The 16,555-nt window shown below is 54.1% G+C and overlaps 7 protein-coding genes across 7 annotated transcripts; 4 read left to right on the forward strand and 3 right to left on the reverse strand.

Moving 5' to 3' along the window:
* Positions 1-7: 7 nt before the first annotated feature.
* On the reverse strand, positions 8-2,148 carry P153DRAFT_366925 (T-complex protein 1 subunit alpha). The gene is made up of 3 exons (XM_033668157.1): positions 2,070-2,148; positions 749-2,022; positions 8-669 (listed from the first exon to the last, which is right to left on the reverse strand). Exons 1-3 carry the CDS (start codon positions 2,110-2,112, stop codon positions 271-273), a joined length of 1,716 nt encoding a protein of 571 aa, XP_033523925.1. The 5' UTR covers positions 2,113-2,148; the 3' UTR covers positions 8-270.
* A 433-nt stretch (positions 2,149-2,581) lies between these two features.
* P153DRAFT_366926 (prolyl-tRNA synthetase) lies at positions 2,582-4,890 on the forward strand. Its single transcript, XM_033668158.1, has 6 exons — positions 2,582-2,756; positions 2,809-2,913; positions 2,965-2,975; positions 3,024-3,355; positions 3,406-3,889; positions 3,939-4,890. Exons 1-6 carry the CDS (start codon positions 2,628-2,630, stop codon positions 4,567-4,569), a joined length of 1,692 nt encoding a protein of 563 aa, XP_033523926.1. The 5' UTR covers positions 2,582-2,627; the 3' UTR covers positions 4,570-4,890.
* A 155-nt stretch (positions 4,891-5,045) lies between these two features.
* Positions 5,046-5,672, forward strand: P153DRAFT_431474 (uncharacterized protein; the record flags this gene model as incomplete). Its single annotated transcript, XM_033672906.1, has 1 exon — positions 5,046-5,672. The coding sequence occupies one exon, from the start codon at positions 5,046-5,048 to the stop codon at positions 5,670-5,672; it is 627 nt and encodes a 208-aa protein (XP_033523927.1).
* Positions 5,673-5,849: 177 nt separating this feature from the next.
* Positions 5,850-7,617, reverse strand: P153DRAFT_396799 (uncharacterized protein; the record flags this gene model as incomplete). Its single annotated transcript, XM_033671509.1, has 4 exons — positions 5,850-6,575; positions 6,887-7,394; positions 7,442-7,517; positions 7,567-7,617. 4 exons carry the CDS (start codon positions 7,615-7,617, stop codon positions 6,008-6,010), a joined length of 1,203 nt encoding a protein of 400 aa, XP_033523928.1. The 3' UTR covers positions 5,850-6,007.
* A 1,099-nt stretch (positions 7,618-8,716) lies between these two features.
* Positions 8,717-9,527, forward strand: P153DRAFT_357099 (60S ribosomal protein-like protein L6; the record flags this gene model as incomplete). The annotated part of the gene is made up of 3 exons (XM_033666701.1): positions 8,717-8,833; positions 8,988-9,323; positions 9,375-9,527. 3 exons carry the CDS (start codon positions 8,717-8,719, stop codon positions 9,525-9,527), a joined length of 606 nt encoding a protein of 201 aa, XP_033523929.1.
* A 520-nt stretch (positions 9,528-10,047) lies between these two features.
* Positions 10,048-11,032, reverse strand: P153DRAFT_263613 (uncharacterized protein; the record flags this gene model as incomplete). The annotated part of the gene is made up of 2 exons (XM_033662849.1): positions 10,048-10,569; positions 10,619-11,032. Coding segments are annotated over 2 exons (936 nt in total), but the record flags the coding sequence as incomplete, so codon positions are not given.
* A 1,470-nt stretch (positions 11,033-12,502) lies between these two features.
* P153DRAFT_431477 (alpha/beta-hydrolase) lies at positions 12,503-16,457 on the forward strand. The gene is made up of 2 exons (XM_033672907.1): positions 12,503-14,969; positions 15,021-16,457. The coding sequence occupies exons 1-2, from the start codon at positions 12,548-12,550 to the stop codon at positions 15,959-15,961; spliced, it is 3,363 nt and encodes a 1,120-aa protein (XP_033523931.1). The 5' UTR covers positions 12,503-12,547; the 3' UTR covers positions 15,962-16,457.
* The last annotated feature ends 98 nt before the right edge of the window (positions 16,458-16,555 follow it).

Genomic DNA, 16,555 nt, shown 5'->3' on the forward strand with positions numbered 1-16,555 from the left:
GAAGATCTGAAGGCTAAAAATTGAGTATTGGGTGGTGAGGAACAGGGCCATGTATGGTATGACAAGAGGAATCTTCTTAGAAAAATGTATCCCCTTTCAAAAAGCTAGATAGGTTAGTGATATACCCAACGATCTTGTCTCACGAAGATCTGCAACTGCATGCATATTTTCAGGGATCCATATTCATGATTCGTGACGTCGAGTTTGCATTACAACGTTGTCGTTATATCCTCTCTTTGCTACTCAGCAGGTCGTGACCTCGTCAATCATCTAATGTCCGTGCCCATCATCCTCTCCACCACCCCTCTCCTCGGGATCAAGCTTGATCAGCGTGTCGATGCGCATGATCGCCACACAGGCTTCCACAGCAGATTTCAGCTGCTTGACCTTGCTCATACTCGGCTCTAGGACACCCGCCTTCAGGCAATCGTGTACCTTGCCGTTTGCAAGATCCAGACCGTAGTTCTTGTAGTTCTTGGACTTGGCGAGCTGCTTGGCGTCTTGCGAAGTTGGGTCTGACGGGTTTACTGTGCGTTGTGAGAGGGCGTGTCGTGAGCGCAGGTTGGCGACAAGTTCAGTGGCGTCCTTAGCGGCGTTGATGGCGAGGGTCTTGGGGATAGCGAGTAGAGACTGTGCGAAGGCGGCTATTGCTAGCTGTTCACGAGAGCCCTGTGTAGTGTTAGGCTCGACTGAGCTGAATGAATGGTAATCTGGACAGGGGATGAAGTCCACACAGCGGAATACATACCACCGATGTTGCCCACTCCTCCAGGTAGATGTGCAGAGCGGTCTCGACAGCGCCTCCACCAGGGACAATACGTCCACTCTCGAGAGCACGCTTAACGGCTGATAGGGAGTCGTGCACCGATCGCTCCATCTCGTCCAAGGCGTAATCGTTGGCTCCTCGCAGAATGATTGATGCAGATGAATGGGCCTTGGTGCCCTTAACCAGTATGCACTCGTCATCCGAGATTCGCTCTTGGGACACTTCTTCCGCTTGACCAAGATTTGAAGCCTCGAACTTCTCATCACCGTTCAGGTCGGACAATGTGCTGACCAATGTTGCTCCAGTAGCCTTTGCTATTCTTCGTAAGTCCTCCTTCTTGCACCTTCGCACCGCCATCGCGCCCCTCTCGATGAAGTGTTTCAGACACAGGTCGTCAATGCCCTTTGTTGTGAAAACGACGTTGGCACCGGCCTTGAGAATCATCTCGATGCGTTCGGTGACGATTCCGGCTTCTCGTTCCCGGATCTTCTCCAGCTGCTCCGGGTCGTCGATGGTGATGTGCACGCCCAGCTTCATTCGCTCCTTCTGCAGGTTGATATCCAAACAAGCGATCTTGGCGTCCGTGATGCGTGTCTTCATGGCTTGCGAGGCGACTGTGCAGTTCAGGGCGTATCCCTTGACCAACATTGACTGAGTTACGCTCTGACCGTGTGCCTTGAGGATGTTGACTGCTTTGACCGGGTACTTGACTTCGTTCTTGTTGTTGGCCGCCTTGACGGCCAACATGCCATCTACGACCATGTTGGCGAAGAAGTCAGAGTCGGACCCGATGATCTTGCTAGACATGGACGTCTTGGCAATGTTGATCAGGGACTCGCGACCCAAGGTGTCAACCTTTGTGCTGATGTTCTCGTTCATGTACTTGACCGCCTCCCTCAGTGCCAGCCTGTAGCCTGTGATGATGGTAGTGGGGTGAATCTTGTTCTTCATAAGTTCGTTTGCCCTTCGCAACAGCTCAGCTGCTATTATGACAACCGATGTTGTGCCGTCTCCGACCTCCTTGTCCTGTTGCTGTGCCAAATCGACGAGAATTTTGCCTGCGGGGTGTTCGATGTCGAGCAGACTGAGAATAGTCGCGCCGTCGTTGGTTACGGTAACGTCACCGATGTCGTCCACCATCATCTTGTCCAGGCCCGAGGGCCCGAACGACGACTTGATCACATTGGCGATTGCCTGTGTCGCGAGGACGTTCTGGTCGCGGATGTCCTGCCCGCTGATTTTGTTTCCGCCAAGGACTGCAGCCCGTTAGCGTGTGTCTCGCGTTCCAGCTGGGGGAGCTTACACAGAGTTCCGCCGTTGCGCGACTGCTCGAAGATGCCTGCCATGTCGTCGTGGTGTAGCTGTTTATTGCTGTGTTTGGGCGTGTTTCTTCGCAGAAATTCAGAGTACGCCGGCGAACGGAAGCACCAGCTCCGACGTGACGGCGCTAAAATGCGACCCTTGCTGCGAATGACTCGGCCCCACCAGCAACACTATTCGAAGCTCTGTGACTGTTTACTTTGTGCCCGATACAGCCACCGCCCTTCGCTGATTACCAGGTACGCTGCACCGCCCTCTTGGTGACACCACATCAACTTTGACTCAGCCCACTGACTCCTCAATCGCAGGTAAATATGCCCCTCTCCCCTACCCCGCTACCCCACCAAATGTCTCCAAGATGGCTATCTCAAACCTCGTTCGCGAAACTATTTTCGTGTTGAAGGAACACAACGCTTTGTCACACGAGAAGGACGCATTTACGATTCAAACTATTCTCAAACTGTTCTTGGTTTGCGCACTAACATTAGCTCTCAGTTATCTAAAGTACATCTGTGTATTTGCTTTTGGCATCACTTTCACCATGGCTGAAGCCTCCGCCGCCGACGGGAAAATGAAGGATCTCAAGATATCCGAGACGCAGAAGAGCAAGAAGGACGGCGCCCCCAAAAAGGCTCCCAAGGAAAAGAAGCCGCAGCAACAAAAGAAGAAGGTCAGACATACGGGGTAGATGAGAGTTGGGCAGGATGTTGACACGAACTTAGATCGAGGGAGCTGCTCTGATTGGTATCGATGTTGCGAAAGAGGCTGATTTGGGAGAATGGTATCAGCAAGTCATCACCAAGGGGCAGATGATCTCATACTACGACGTAAGCCAATCTCGATGCTTTCACGATGCATTTGACTAAACATTTCCCTAGGTCGCCGGCTGGTAAGCCAAACCAAGCCGTTTACATCACTCTTGCTAAAGTGCAGCCAGCTATATCCTCGAGCCCTCTTCGTACGCCATCTGGGAACAGATCAAAGCATGGTTCGACTCTCAGATCAAGACTCTCAAGGTCCGCAACGCGTACTTTCCCATCTTCATCAGCGCAGATAACCTGGAGCGAGAGAAGGAGCACGTCGAGGGGTTTGCTGCTGAAGTCGCATGGGTGACCAAAGGTGGAAAGTCTGATTTGGAGAAGCCCGTCGCGGTGCGCCCCACATCTGAGACTGCCATGTACCCTTACTTCGCCCGCAAGATCCAGTCACATCGCGATCTGCCCCTGAAATTGAACCAGTGGAACAACGTTGTTCGATGGGAGTTCAAGCGTAAGCTCATGGATTGTACTGTTGCCAGATCTTGTTTGACATTTGTGTAGACCCCATGCCCTTCATCAGATCTCGCGAGTTCTTGTGGCAGGAAGGTCACACCGCCCATCTTACCAAGAAGGAAGCCGACGAGGAAGTCTTACAAATTCTGGAATGGTACTCTCAAGTATACCAAGATCTGCTTGCTGTCCCCGTTGTTAAGGGTACGAAGACCGTCAACGAGAAATTCCCTGGAGCAGATTACACTACGACGATCGAGGGCTTCATCCCTGCCACCGGTCGAGGAATTCAGGCGGCTACATCTCATATGCTTGGGCAGCATTTCTCGAAAATGTTCAACATCACTGTCGAGGATCCCACTGCAAAGGAGGCCGGCAAATCAGAGCATGTTCACGTCTGGCAGAACTCATGGGGTCTTACCACGCGATCCATTGGTGTCATGATCCTGACACACGGAGACAACCGGGGTCTGGTCATTCCTCCTAGAGTCGCTGAAGTTCAGGTCATTCTCATTCCGGTCGGAGTAACCGCAAAGTAAGATGAAAGTTCCATGTGAAAATTTCTAGAGCTAACAAGATGACAGGATGTCTGCTGAGGCCAAGGAGGATCTGTACAGCAAAGTCAAGAAGATTTCGGACGACTTGCTTGAAGTAGGAGTACGTGTGGAGACCGACTATCGGGAAGGCTACTCTCCTGGCTGGAAGTTCAACGACTGGGAGCTCAAGGGTATTCCTCTACGCCTTGAGTTTGGTCCCAAGGATGCTGAGAAGGGTGTTGTCACTACATCGCGCCGTGACATCGACGACAAGGACGCCGCTCGTGGAACTATCAGTGTTGACGACCTCAAGCAAGAGATCCCCCAACTTTTGGAGAAGATCCAGAAAGATATGTTCGACCGTGCCAATAAGAAATACAAGCAGCACCGTGTGCAACTCACTAACTGGGACGACTTCGTTCCTACCCTGAATGGCAAGAATGTTGTCCTCGTCCCTCACTGCGAAGGTGACAAGTGCGAAGACGAGGTCAAAGATAAGAGCGCGAAGAAGGCGTTGGGCGATGGTGTCGCAGAAGACAAGCAAGCCCCTGCCATGGGAGCCAAGAGCTTGTGTATTCCCTTTGAACAGCCTGAGGGCATTGATGGCAACACAAAGTGCATCAATCCTGACTGCACTACTCCCGCTAAGGCATGGGTACTGTTCGGAAGGAGTTATTAGAGAACGTATCGAGCTTGGATTGTCTTACAACCCCAGGTATTTGGTGGTTAGGAGTTGACGGCGGTAGTTTCGTAGCATGGGAAAAGCTGCGCGGATGACTGGCCATATTCTGTTCTACTGTGTGTAATACACAATCAAGGTTAGAACCAAAAAGGTTCTGAACCCTTCAACTCTGTGTCTCTCGATGTCCGTTTGCTCTGTTCCACCTGTTTTGGTCGTTTACTCGAGAATGGAAAGCAAACAAAAAGTAAGGTAGGCAAGCAGACGATCATGATCATGCACTCTACGTCAATCACTGGCTTGATGTGTCGCGAACAGCGTGGCTGATTCACTATTGTTGTCTTCAATGAGCATTGTTTCAAGACGTCTCTTTCACCACCACATCTCCTCTCCCTCGCCCCACCTTTTCCTATATCACCAAATCTCATCGCACGCACAACACCACCAAAACGCCGGACGCAACAGCCCGATCAGTCATGTGCAACGAACTCATCCAAGTCTACGCCTGCGGCCACTCAAAAGACATATGCACAACACCCTGCCCACACGCACAAGACACCGCCAGCCCAGCAACCATCTCACGCTCAAACTCCGTCGTTTCATCAATCGCGCCATCAGCAAAGCAAAATGTCGGGACCAACTCGCCAGCGCAGCGCTCCCCCCTACGTACCGTCAACCCAAGCGCAGCCACGCCCAACGAGCCGCGCGCCCCAGCATTCCGATTCAACATCCCGAGCCAACACGCTCTTTCACCTACCTTCTCCACGACAAACACGAACATGAACAGCCAACATACCCTGCCATCTCGTTACTCGACATCCTCCTCCCCCTCAACATCAGGTCCCACTTCACCAACCGCCTTCTCTAACCAACCACCTAGCCCCGTCACACCAGTGCCGAATTTCTGCCCCTACGTGTTTCCCCCGCGCTTCCTTCCGCGGTCGCGGTTCCCGTGCCTGGGCTGCTATATGCAGCCTGAGTGGGAGGGTATGCGGAGTGCGTGGATGGATAATTATCGGCATGGGCATCCGATGGATGGGATGGAGGATTTGGAGAGGTTAAGTGGGATTGAGGGGGTGAGGGAGAGGTTGGGATTGTTGTGAGGGCTGGGAAGGGGGATGTGGTTGCGTGGTCGACTTGAGGGGTGTAGGGGTGGTGGTTGATTCGTGGGTGGATGAACTCAGAGGGGAGGACGACCTGGATTGGAGATTTTGATGAAGTGAATGTGTCGCGATTGATGGACCAAGCGACAGCTTGATGGCGGCAGATTGATGAAGACCATGACAACAAGATGTGATAAGAGAATGGTTGAATGAATGTACGTTGACCTTTTCATTATGCATCTGCTTCGTTATGTACACTCAACTAGTGTACCACTCATGCATATAATAGGCAGATATCATATCATGCGTTTCATCCCGCTCTTTTGGATCACCGTTCAGCTCATGTCCATCTCATCATCCCCTTTCTTCTCCTTCTCTGCAGTCTTCTTGACGCCCTCCAAAAACGCTTTGATTGCCTCCCCACCGCCCAACGGCATGCCCCCACCCCTCATGTATCCACCATTGGCAACATCGATCTGGAGCCCCTGGCTAACAGTCGGCAGAGCACCTGTCTGTAGCGCTTCCGTCAGACTCCCGAGCGCCGCACGCAACTGCGGTGCGCGAAGGATGTTTTTCAACACTTCTCGTTTTTGGTCTTGATCCAGCGTCTGCATAGCCATCTGCGCGGTTTCGGAGTTGGGGTCAATCTGGTCGATGTCTTCGACTTCAGCTTCGATGAGGAAGGGCGTTGTAGGTAATTGTGCGCAGAGGGCATCGATGATGGAGTCCGGGGCTTTTTCGATGGTCGGTAGCGTGTGTGTAGGCCATAACAGGTCGAGAAGAGTTGCGAATTCGCCTCTAGATTGAGAACTCCCGCTGTCGCCACCACTGCCGCTACCACCACTGCCCTTCAGGGAGTTCATGAAGTTCTGCACGATGGAGGAGACATCCGTGTCTGCCGCTCTGCTCGAGGGTCAGCCATGCGTTCAGAGACCGCGTGAATGATAAAGAGAAAAAAGACAACGCAAAAATTAGGCGCCGTGGCGTGGCGAGTGGGTGGTTTGAAATGGAAACGTTTTTTTGTCTAATGTTACAATGCGCGGCTTACGCCCCTGTGTCAGTCTGATACATCTCTGCTCCCAAACGCCTACCGTGATAATACATGTCGTGGTGCCTTGGTGAGCTCGCATAATCATCATCTGTAGCCACCTGGGCTCTTCCTAGAATGTTGACCGCGCCACGACGCCGTTGTGATACAAATAAACAGAACCTACGCTCGACCTCCATCAGCGCCGCCTTCTCGTGACCCTGCGCCCTCTTCTCTGATGTCACCGCCTGTGGCACCAGCCCCCGCACCTCCGGTACTGCTACTGCGATCTCGGCTAGTCGAATCATCTGCATCCTCCATCATCTCGTCATCATCGTCGCCACCAGAAGCAGGGTTCTGGACGCTTGCGAGCTCGCCCTGGACATCGATCTCTTCTCCACTCAGCAGCAGATCCACAATTTGTCCGACTTTCTGGTCGCGCTCGCTGAACCAGCTCGCGTCGCCTCTCGGGTGCTGCGACTTGGATTGTAACCAGAAGAGGTAGCGCTGTGAACTGGAGGTGAACTTGAGGACGAAGATACGACCATCGGTAGGCGACTGCACGTTCTCGGAGTCTTCGACGGAGTCTTTGCCGGTGTAGGGTTGGAAGGCGCCATCACCAGGGATCATGATGAGGTCTAGCTCCGATTCCTCGAGGGACGCTTCGCGGGGTCGCCAGCAGAAGTGGACGAACTCTGGTACGTGTGAGCGGGGTAAGAGACATGTCATGTCGCAAACAGACCATCTTCGCCCTGGTAGAGGTAGACATATCCGGGCGTCCTGATAGGTTTAACCGTCTGCTGAGTACCGTTCTTAGCCTGTAGAGGTCAGCTTGGTTGCTGTACCATGCATTCGAGAATTGCATACGGTAAGCTCGCACTGGCCCGCCTTGAAAGTGATCAGCGGCTGAATCGACATGTTTGTTGTGTGTGGTAGGAGGCAAGAGTAGCTTGTGGAGCTTGTTCGAATGGTGTTGATGCGGGATCACGTAACATCAGCACAGGGCAACTACCTAGCCGCCAAGCTCTCACAAGCGTCGCCCACTGCCTTTCTCCTTTGAGGCTTTTCAAGTTTTTTAGCAGTCACAATATGAACAACAAACAATACGATTTCAGACCTTGATCTAACCAGTAATGTGACAACTAAATAGTAATTCTTTTGGGTCGTCTCTTCGTACTCAGCAATCCGTCGAGAAAAGCGAAACTGAAGGCAGTGAGGAGACTATGATTGCAGTGATCAAGGTTAACGACCCGCGCCCTCCGAGCCAGGAGACCTCACAAAGAGTATCGCAGAGGCGAAGCGCATGGTACAATAAGCACACAAGGTGGACGGTGTATCATCTACATCAGGACGAAGCGTATGACCGAGAAGAGGAAACACAGGATTGAGGAGACACAATTTGTGATGCAAAGAGTACAGAAGCTTGACGGCGCCTCACCAGACCTAACACAGGACCGAAAACTCATTGAGAAAATCTTGACGAAAAAAGAGCTGATGCATGGGTGGCTCGTTGCGCTGGTCGCTGTATACGAATGGACAGAAACTCACTAAGGACGGGATGGTGAGGGCTGTAGTTGATGTCAAAATTATTCCTTTCCTAAGAGTGATCCTGGACTTTGGTGCGGCTTTGCAAACAATCTTACCATATATTATAAATATCATCTGTATTACACTTACATCCTCTGTCAGACTTAACATGGAGTGCTTGTTGAACAGGTAGTCGGGTCGGTAGAGCGCGGTGTATGAGAGAAGATAAGTCGTTGACTGCTTTATGGTCGCATATATATTCCTCAAGAACTCGTCCACTTTCGGTCTGCACAAACAACAATACCTTCCAATACGCTTTCTTCCTTGACCAAAATCTGTCGCGATGGCTGTGGTGATAGGACCGGATAAACAGATGAGCCGATGTCCGGCTTGGCTGGATGCCGCGCTAAGGCCGGGCTCCCACACAAGTCAATATCGGTGCTTTTGACGAAGACAACTCCAGGGCAACTGACGACAACAGCGAATCGAAATGGCGGACACCAAACCCACGACCCAGAAGTTCTCCAAGGGCGAGCGGTCAATACCGCATGCGTCGCAGAAGGCGAGCAAGTACTACCCTGCTACGGACGTCGCCGTCCCCAAGAAGGTACGTTCATTTGCGACAGCGAGGATGGGTCATGGAAGAGGAAGACGACGGAGCTGTGGTTGACTCCACGCCTGTCAAAGACGGTGCAGCGACCGAGAATGATGTCCCTGGCCGAAGACGCATCAATTGGAGCTCCCACTAACTGCGACCCAAGACCCGTAAGACTCTCCGCCCGGCGAAGCCCCGTGCATCCCTCGAGCCCGGATCCGTCGTTATCCTCCTCGCTGGTCGTTTCCGCGGCAAGCGTGTCGTCCTCCTCAAGCACCTCCCCCAGGGCGTGCTCCTCGTCACCGGTCCTTTCAAAGTCAACGGCGTTCCTCTGCGACGAGTAAACGCCCGATACGTCATTGCTACTTCGACCAAGGTGAACGTCGAGGGTGTAGACGAGGATGTCCTGAAGAAGGCCAGCGAAGACGGCTACTTCACCAAGGACAAGGCCTCCCGCAAGCCTGGAGAGGACTCTTTCTTCAAGCAGGGCGAGAAGCCTGAGGTCAGTGCATCTGGCAGCAGCGTCGCGAAGCAGTACTGACAATTGCCACAGAAGAAGGAGACCGCCAAGGACCGTGTGGAGGACCAGAAGGCTGTCGACAAGGCTCTCTTGGCCACCATCAAGAAGGAGGCTCACCTTGCCGACTACCTCGGCGCCAGCTTCAGCCTTCGCAGCTCAGACAGGCCACACCAGATGGTCTTCTAAACGTGGGGTCGATGGCGGGGGCATTTGGCGTTCAGTGCATGGGGTGACAGATGACATGGACATGCTGCGGCCGTACAGCAGGGAATCACAACCGCGACGGCACGGCAGCCAACCTTTTTTTCACAGAAGGTCCGATTTGCATTTTCTAAAAGACTTGTAACGAGCACGCGAATCCGAAACGGTCCAAAAGTGAACTGCTGGCTTTGGCTTCCGTGATGTCACACTTGGGCGTTTTATGGAGCATAAGCGGGTGGTACCAAATACTGATGCATGAATATAGAATAACAAGCAAGTCTTCAACTCTCCGATGGACCGTGGCCAAACTCAACCACGGAAGCTAAGACGACTTGTATTTCTTTGGGTGTCAGAACATTAGACATGCGATCCGTGTACCGAACCATCAAACCACCAACCCTAAGAACGCCAACGCTAGTCCTGACGTCAGATACTCATCTCATCCACCAATAACGATATCTACCCTCTAATCTCGTGCGATGTTCTGTTCAATGCGTTTACCAGTCTACTTCTTTCCCCTTCCACTCCCATTTCCAACTCTATCCTTGATCTTCCCTGCCACGCCACTCACTGTACTCCCTGCCCTATCCTTCACATCATGCTTCTCGGCCTCAACCCTTAAATCCTCAATGACATCCTTCCCCAAGGTCGTCCCGTGCCACCAGTCCAACACACCCGTAGGTCCAAAGTTCCCCTGTCCCTCGCTCATCATATGCGCATCTGTGCGGCGCGCCATGCCTCGTAGCATGATGGTCGACGGTAATACGCTGTACCCAGAATACACCAGCGTCTCCTCGAGACTGAAGAGCGCCGTCAGCGCCAGGTAGGTCAGGATGTGCATGCGGAGTGCTATGGCGGGAAGGTAGAGGGGCAGGAAGCGGTGCAGCAAGTGACAGACGGGGTGATCGTAGTTTGCCGCGAGGGAGTAAGGCGTGCGGATACTATGGTGCCAGGACTTATGCCAGCGCGAGAGGGTATTTGGCGTCGGCGCGTGCAGGACATGCGTGTGGATATAGTACTGCAGGATCTACACCACATCAGCTCGATCCTCACATAATGATTCTAGGGGGACGTACATTCCGCGCCAAAAGCGCAACAACAGCATGTTTCCCCACCATCCACGGATTCGGCAAATGATTAAACGTCCACCGACTCCCCTTGATAACAAGCAAACTCCTCATCCCAAGCCCAGACGTAACACCCCACTCCACACCCGCCTGCACGCCCACGCCCAGCAGCACATTGACAAAACTCCACAGCGCCACCGTCCTGATGCCGCCTTTATTCGCATTCCGCTGCGGCAAGCCGTGCGTCTTGATCTCCAGCGCGAGGCTCGGCATCGCTGTGTCGAAGGCTAGGCATAGTAGCGAGGGAATGACGTATAGTGTTAGGCGGAGGACTAGGGGCGCGAAGAATTCTAACTGCAGCGGCGAGTAGCTGGCGGCGATTGTTGTCCAGGTTAGGGAGAGGAAGAGGAGGTTTAGCGTGCTGGACCAGGAGCTGAATATGGGGATTGCGAGGATGGAGGCTAGGGGGAGGGAGATGGGGGCTAGGAGGGCGGAGAGAGACATTTTTAGGGGTGGCTAGGTGTTTCCGCGATGAGGTGCGTGATGGAGGGGGGTTGTGGGGCGTCTTTGCTTTTGAGGGTTTGGAGTGGTGATGGGCGTTTGGTGTTGCGATAGGGTATGACGTAGTGCGGAATCTGGATTATTCTTGATTGCTGTTTTGGGGCCGCGGGGAGTACGAAAGTGGTTCTGACTTGATGCGACGGTGAGTATTTGTTTGGTAGTCGTCTGTGATATATAAGTCGGTTTAGCGGCTTTTTTTGGTGGTCGATGGTTAGCAGGTGTGCCAATTGAGTAGCGTACTGAAGTACCAGGCTGAGATACAGATCATCTGCTTCCTCCTGGTAGAGCTTAGGTCATTTAGAGGCTGGCTGGATGTGTGTGTGTGTGCTACCTGTCAATTTAGCCAGATACCAAATTATTAGTCTTTAGAATGTCAATTCCATGGTCAACCTTGTACTTCCAAAAGCGACCAAAACATGCGTGGAGAATGTAGCGCTGAAGAGAAGATGGAAATACAAATTGCGCAATGAGACATGACGATTGAGAAAAAGAGATTATGAGGGATCGTCTGCAAGGGTCTTAAGTTGAAAAAGGGTCCATCGATATTAAAATGTAATGCAACTTCTCAACACTGCGAAACAACCTGCGGAGCCAAGAGCAGCGCTTGGCGGACGTCGTGCCTGACAGCCATGCTATGCGAGCTCGAGGTATCGATGCTCCCGTGATTTCTCGCCGAACTCTCAATTCTAATGAGGTGCAAGTGGAAAAGGACGAGGCTGAACAGCATCCTGGCTAGATTCACGCCTCTACCAGCTGATTGGACAGCTGTCAAAATCTCCGGTCGGGAGATCTAAGCGAGTGTCATGCGTCGGAACGATGGAAACGACAATGAAGACCCTTCAAGACGCCCAACTCGACGAGGATGAGATGCCATCGTCGTGATGAGGCATCCTGGAGATCTGCTTGAGGAGCCGCTCGTCTGCAGTCCGTGCAGTTCGTACCGTATTTCTTGCTGCAGGGCTCTCGGTAGCCGGCAGCTGGGGTGTGCCGCATAGTGGTGGTCAGACAAGACAGGACCCAAGACGGAGATGAATGCTGAGAGATTGCGAATAGGCTTGGCACATGCAGATGGCAAGTGAAGACGAGTTGTTCTGTGTGTGTCTTCTTATTACATAGCGACCGCGAATGAGAACCGTCCATCTTCATGCTCGTCTTTAGGTGTGCGCGCTGATCTGCAGAGGCTTGCCACTCCCGGTTAGCAGGACATATTCTCGCTTGCGCCATCCCTGACAGTGCATTTGACAGGGCTGCGGCCCCCCCCTATGGGACGAGCGATTGATTAACGACGGGCGGATCTCTTGCCTACGCGACTAGCCGCTGTCTCCCTGACGCTCGACGTCTCCCGCCGGGCACTGATGGTTGACGGGCAGCTTCACCATGGACGTCCCGACAGCGCAGGAAGCGCAGGCATGGGCAAGCTACGTGCCCGCCGACCGTGGCACCTCGCCGGGCGCTGCGACGACGCGATTACGGAAGCGCAGCTCGCTACCAGCGCCCATCAAGAGCCCCAAGAGGCCGCCGTCGACATATGCCCGCACCCAGGCCGCCTCGCCCGAGGTCATCTCGTCACTCATCGACCAGCTGTCGGCCATTGCCCTGCCCGCCCACAATCACTTTGAGAATCTGGCCGTCGGCTACGGCAACAGCACGAGTGTGTCGCTGCCCGCGAGCCCCGGCCTGCACACCTTCTCGCGCTTCCCCTCGCACCCGGGCCACCATGGGCCTGCGCCCGACCACACGGCCCTGTACGACGCCCTGAGAGAGCAGAACCAGCGCTACCCCGACGACGGCGACGACGACGACGACGACGCCTGCGAGCCGCCCGTCGTGCGCACCTCGAAGCCGCCCTCGGGCAGGTCGGCCCTCACCGCGCCCAGGAAGACGGAGCGGCCCCACTCGCTCACCAGCTACATCAAGCGCAGCGCCAGCAGCTCCGCGTCCATCCACTCCGCCCACTCGAACCGCTCCGCCTGCAGCATCGGCAACGTCAGCGTTGAGGCGGGCATACAGCGCCAGCCCTCCGCCGGCAGCAACCGGTCGTCGGCCGAGAGCAAGCGCAGCCTCAAGGGCCGCAGCCTGATGTACATGAGCTCACGTGAGCAGCTCAAGCAGAAGGAGACGGACCGCAAGCGCGCCTCTGCCCACCCGCCCGACGACCTCGCCTCGCCCACGTCCCCGCGCAAGACGGCGCACCTGTTCCCCTACGAGGACACGATCAAGGAAGAGCCCCACGCTAAGGAGGACCCACTGCCGCCGCTTGCCGAGCCCTCCAGACTCGCCCAGTGGTATCCGAGCAGGGGCGACAGCCCGCGCCGCATCCGCATCAATCTGGTCGACGGCCCCGGCGGCGAGAGTCCGGCCGAAAAAGGCCTGATCCCCGCCCGCCGCTCGTCCCTGCATCATTCTGGGAGTCCTACTAAGAAGGGCAAAAAGAGCCAGGCTAGCAAGCGCAGTGAGCGCGAGCGCGAGCGACACAACACCGCCACTGCCCCACCTCGACCTCCACTTCGACAAGAGAGCGATACGATGGATTCCGAGTCGGTCATGAAAGAGAAGATCCTCGAGGAGCTGGAGCAGGAGGAAAGCGATGTCGCCAAGAGAATTCGGCAGCTGCGGCAACAAAAGTTGCTCAGGGACAAGCTAGCTGGGAAGCTCCCAGAAGACAGCAACGCAGAGGCGTCTAGTTATGTAACCCACGTCCCAGCCTCTTCCAGCCCGGACTGCTCGCCCACCTCGACCAACTCGAGCGCCTCAGAACCGCGAGTGCAGAGCTCCACCAAAGCACACAAGATTCTTGGAATTAATACGGGGAGAGCAATGACCGACTCGCCGCCAGACAGAAAAGGCACTCGCAGCGTGGAGCCCCAAGCCCTGGACCAGAAATCGTCATGGCGCCATGCGCGGCATAGGAGCCTGACGGTGAACGATGGCGACGATTTCAATTCGCTTCCCATCAACTATACTCTCGCTCTCCAAAGCCTTGCAGGATCAGCACCCTCGTCTCCTGTCGTCGAGTCGTACCGCGCAGAGTCTTATCGCGCAGAATCTCATCGCGCAGAGTCTCTTCGTCCGATTTCGCCTGCACCCCCAAGCATCAGCATGGGCTCAACTAGGAATACGATCTCCAGTCGTGGTACAATGCAACGATCCAATTCGTTTGTCGCAGTCGGTGGGAGGTCAGCAGTTGGGCGCAAAGTGAATATTGCGACGTCTATAGGTGCACCTACTCGACACAGACACTCCTCAAGTATCACCAGTGACACTGCTAGCGAAAGACTTCCGTCGCTCCGTTCTACCAGTGAAGACATATCATCCCGGCCCCAGACGCTCAATGCCAGCTTGTCAGCATCGAACGTCGTACAGCTCCAGCAGCGCCGTGGGCTAAAGAAACAGCGGTGGTCGCATCCAGATTTACCGGCAAAAGTGGAAAAGGAGCACAATGGTAGGATTGATGCACAGGAAGCAGTAGCGCCTGTCCAGAAACCTTCACGTCCGGCCCCTCAAGAGCGCCCTGACAGCATTGACTCCGTTGACATTGACGTGAATAAATTTCTCAATGCGCCGCGTCTGTCACAGAAGATTCGACATCCGCAAACTGGGAGGATCATCTCGTTTTCGGAAGTTGGAGATCCTGAGGGGTTCGCTATTTTTGTCTGTGTAGGTATGGGTTTGACGAGATTCGTCATGGCTTTTTACGACCAGCTTGCTTTCACGTTGAAGTTGCGCCTTATTACACCAGAGCGTCCTGGTATTGGAGGAAGTCAAGCAGATCCCAATGGCACTCCCCTCAGCTGGCCTGGTGAGTAGCAAGCACTGAACATTCCACAGACGACCAACTGACGCTCTCTAGATGATGTCCTTGTGATTTGCCAGGCTTTGAAGATCACCAAGTTCTCTCTACTCGCGCACTCGGCAGGCGCGGTATATGCTCTGGCTACTTCGTTGCGAATGCCCCAGCATATTCGTGGACGAGTGCACCTACTAGCACCCTGGATTCCCCCATCCCAAATGGCGCCCATTGGCATGAGCCAGGACTCACCCCCAACGCAACAACTCCCCCGCTCCCAACGCTTCCTCCGAACGCTCCCTCCCTCGCTCCTCAAAATCGCCAACTCCACCTTCCTCAGCTCCACAAGCGCCAGCCTCCAACGCACAGGACCCAAGAACTCCTCCAAGATAAAGCGTCGCCCCATCGGCCCCCAAGCAGTCCCAGCACAAGCCCCTCCCCAGCGCCCCTCCCTAAAAGACACGCAGCGAAACTCAATGCTCCTCATGGACCAAGTCCTCCCAAACGCCACATCCCTCTCCCTCGCCGCCGCAAGCCCAACATGCGCCACCTTCGACGAAGCGCGCGAAGCCCTCTCCCTCGCAGAGCAAGACCGCCAACGCGCCTTCGACGAGCGCCTCACCTTCGCCATCTGGGACCGCGCAACCGCAAACGCAAACCCAGCCACCGACCTCATCGTCTGCCTCGAAACAAAGCAACCTATCGGCTTCCGCTACGAGGACATCAACCGCCCCGTCGTCATCCACCATGGCAGCAAGGACTCCCGCGTCCCTGCTGATAATGTCCGCTGGCTCGGCAAGTTGATGCGCAAATGTGAGGTTCGGATTCTGGAGGGCGAGCAGCATGGGCTTATGGCGTCGGCGAATGTTATGGGTAATGTGCTCACGGAAATGGCGAGTGATTGGGAGGATTGGACGGCGATTACCGGGCAGAAGAGTAGTGGGGATTTGCGTACGGTGGCGAAGCGGAGGACGATGGAGAGACTGCGGAATGCGGGCGCGTAGGTGGGAGGAAGGTGTGTCTTCTTTTTTTTCTTTTTTGGAGGGGCTGTTTGGGGTGAGAGCGAGAGAGTGAGAGTGAGATGGATCTGCGAAAAGCGCTTTTTGAAGGTGATGGTTGGATGGACCGATGGACTGATGGACCGATGGACGATATACCCCCTCTTTTCTTGTGTTTGTTTTGAATTTTTGAGCATTGGTTTGTTAGAGCACTATTTTGTAATTCAACATCTCTTTTCTCTCTTTTGTTGCGAAGAGCTTACTTCACTATACCCCCACCCCCTTCCCCCCACTTTTTTCTTTCGGTCAGAGACCTGGTGCGCTTGGTAGATGGATGGATGGATGGACGGCTTTGTGTGTAGATTGCTTGTAATGGTCGTTTTGACTACCTAGCATATCAATCTGTTGGTATATACATGCATCAGTGTACTTGGAGGTGGGCTTGTAAATCTTGATTCTTGTCAAGTAGACTTTCGATGATGGAGACGCTGTTTATTTGCACGATATCGACTTTGTGCTGCGTGAGACTAGCTGCAAGTCGAGAACGTATGGTACGCCGTCTGTGGTGGAACATAGTGGCAGGCAATCGGGACAATATTC

This window comes from Dothidotthia symphoricarpi (assembly GCF_010015815.1).
Source record: "Dothidotthia symphoricarpi CBS 119687 unplaced genomic scaffold P153scaffold_10, whole genome shotgun sequence".
Taxonomy (NCBI): Eukaryota; Fungi; Ascomycota; class Dothideomycetes; order Pleosporales; family Dothidotthiaceae; genus Dothidotthia; species Dothidotthia symphoricarpi.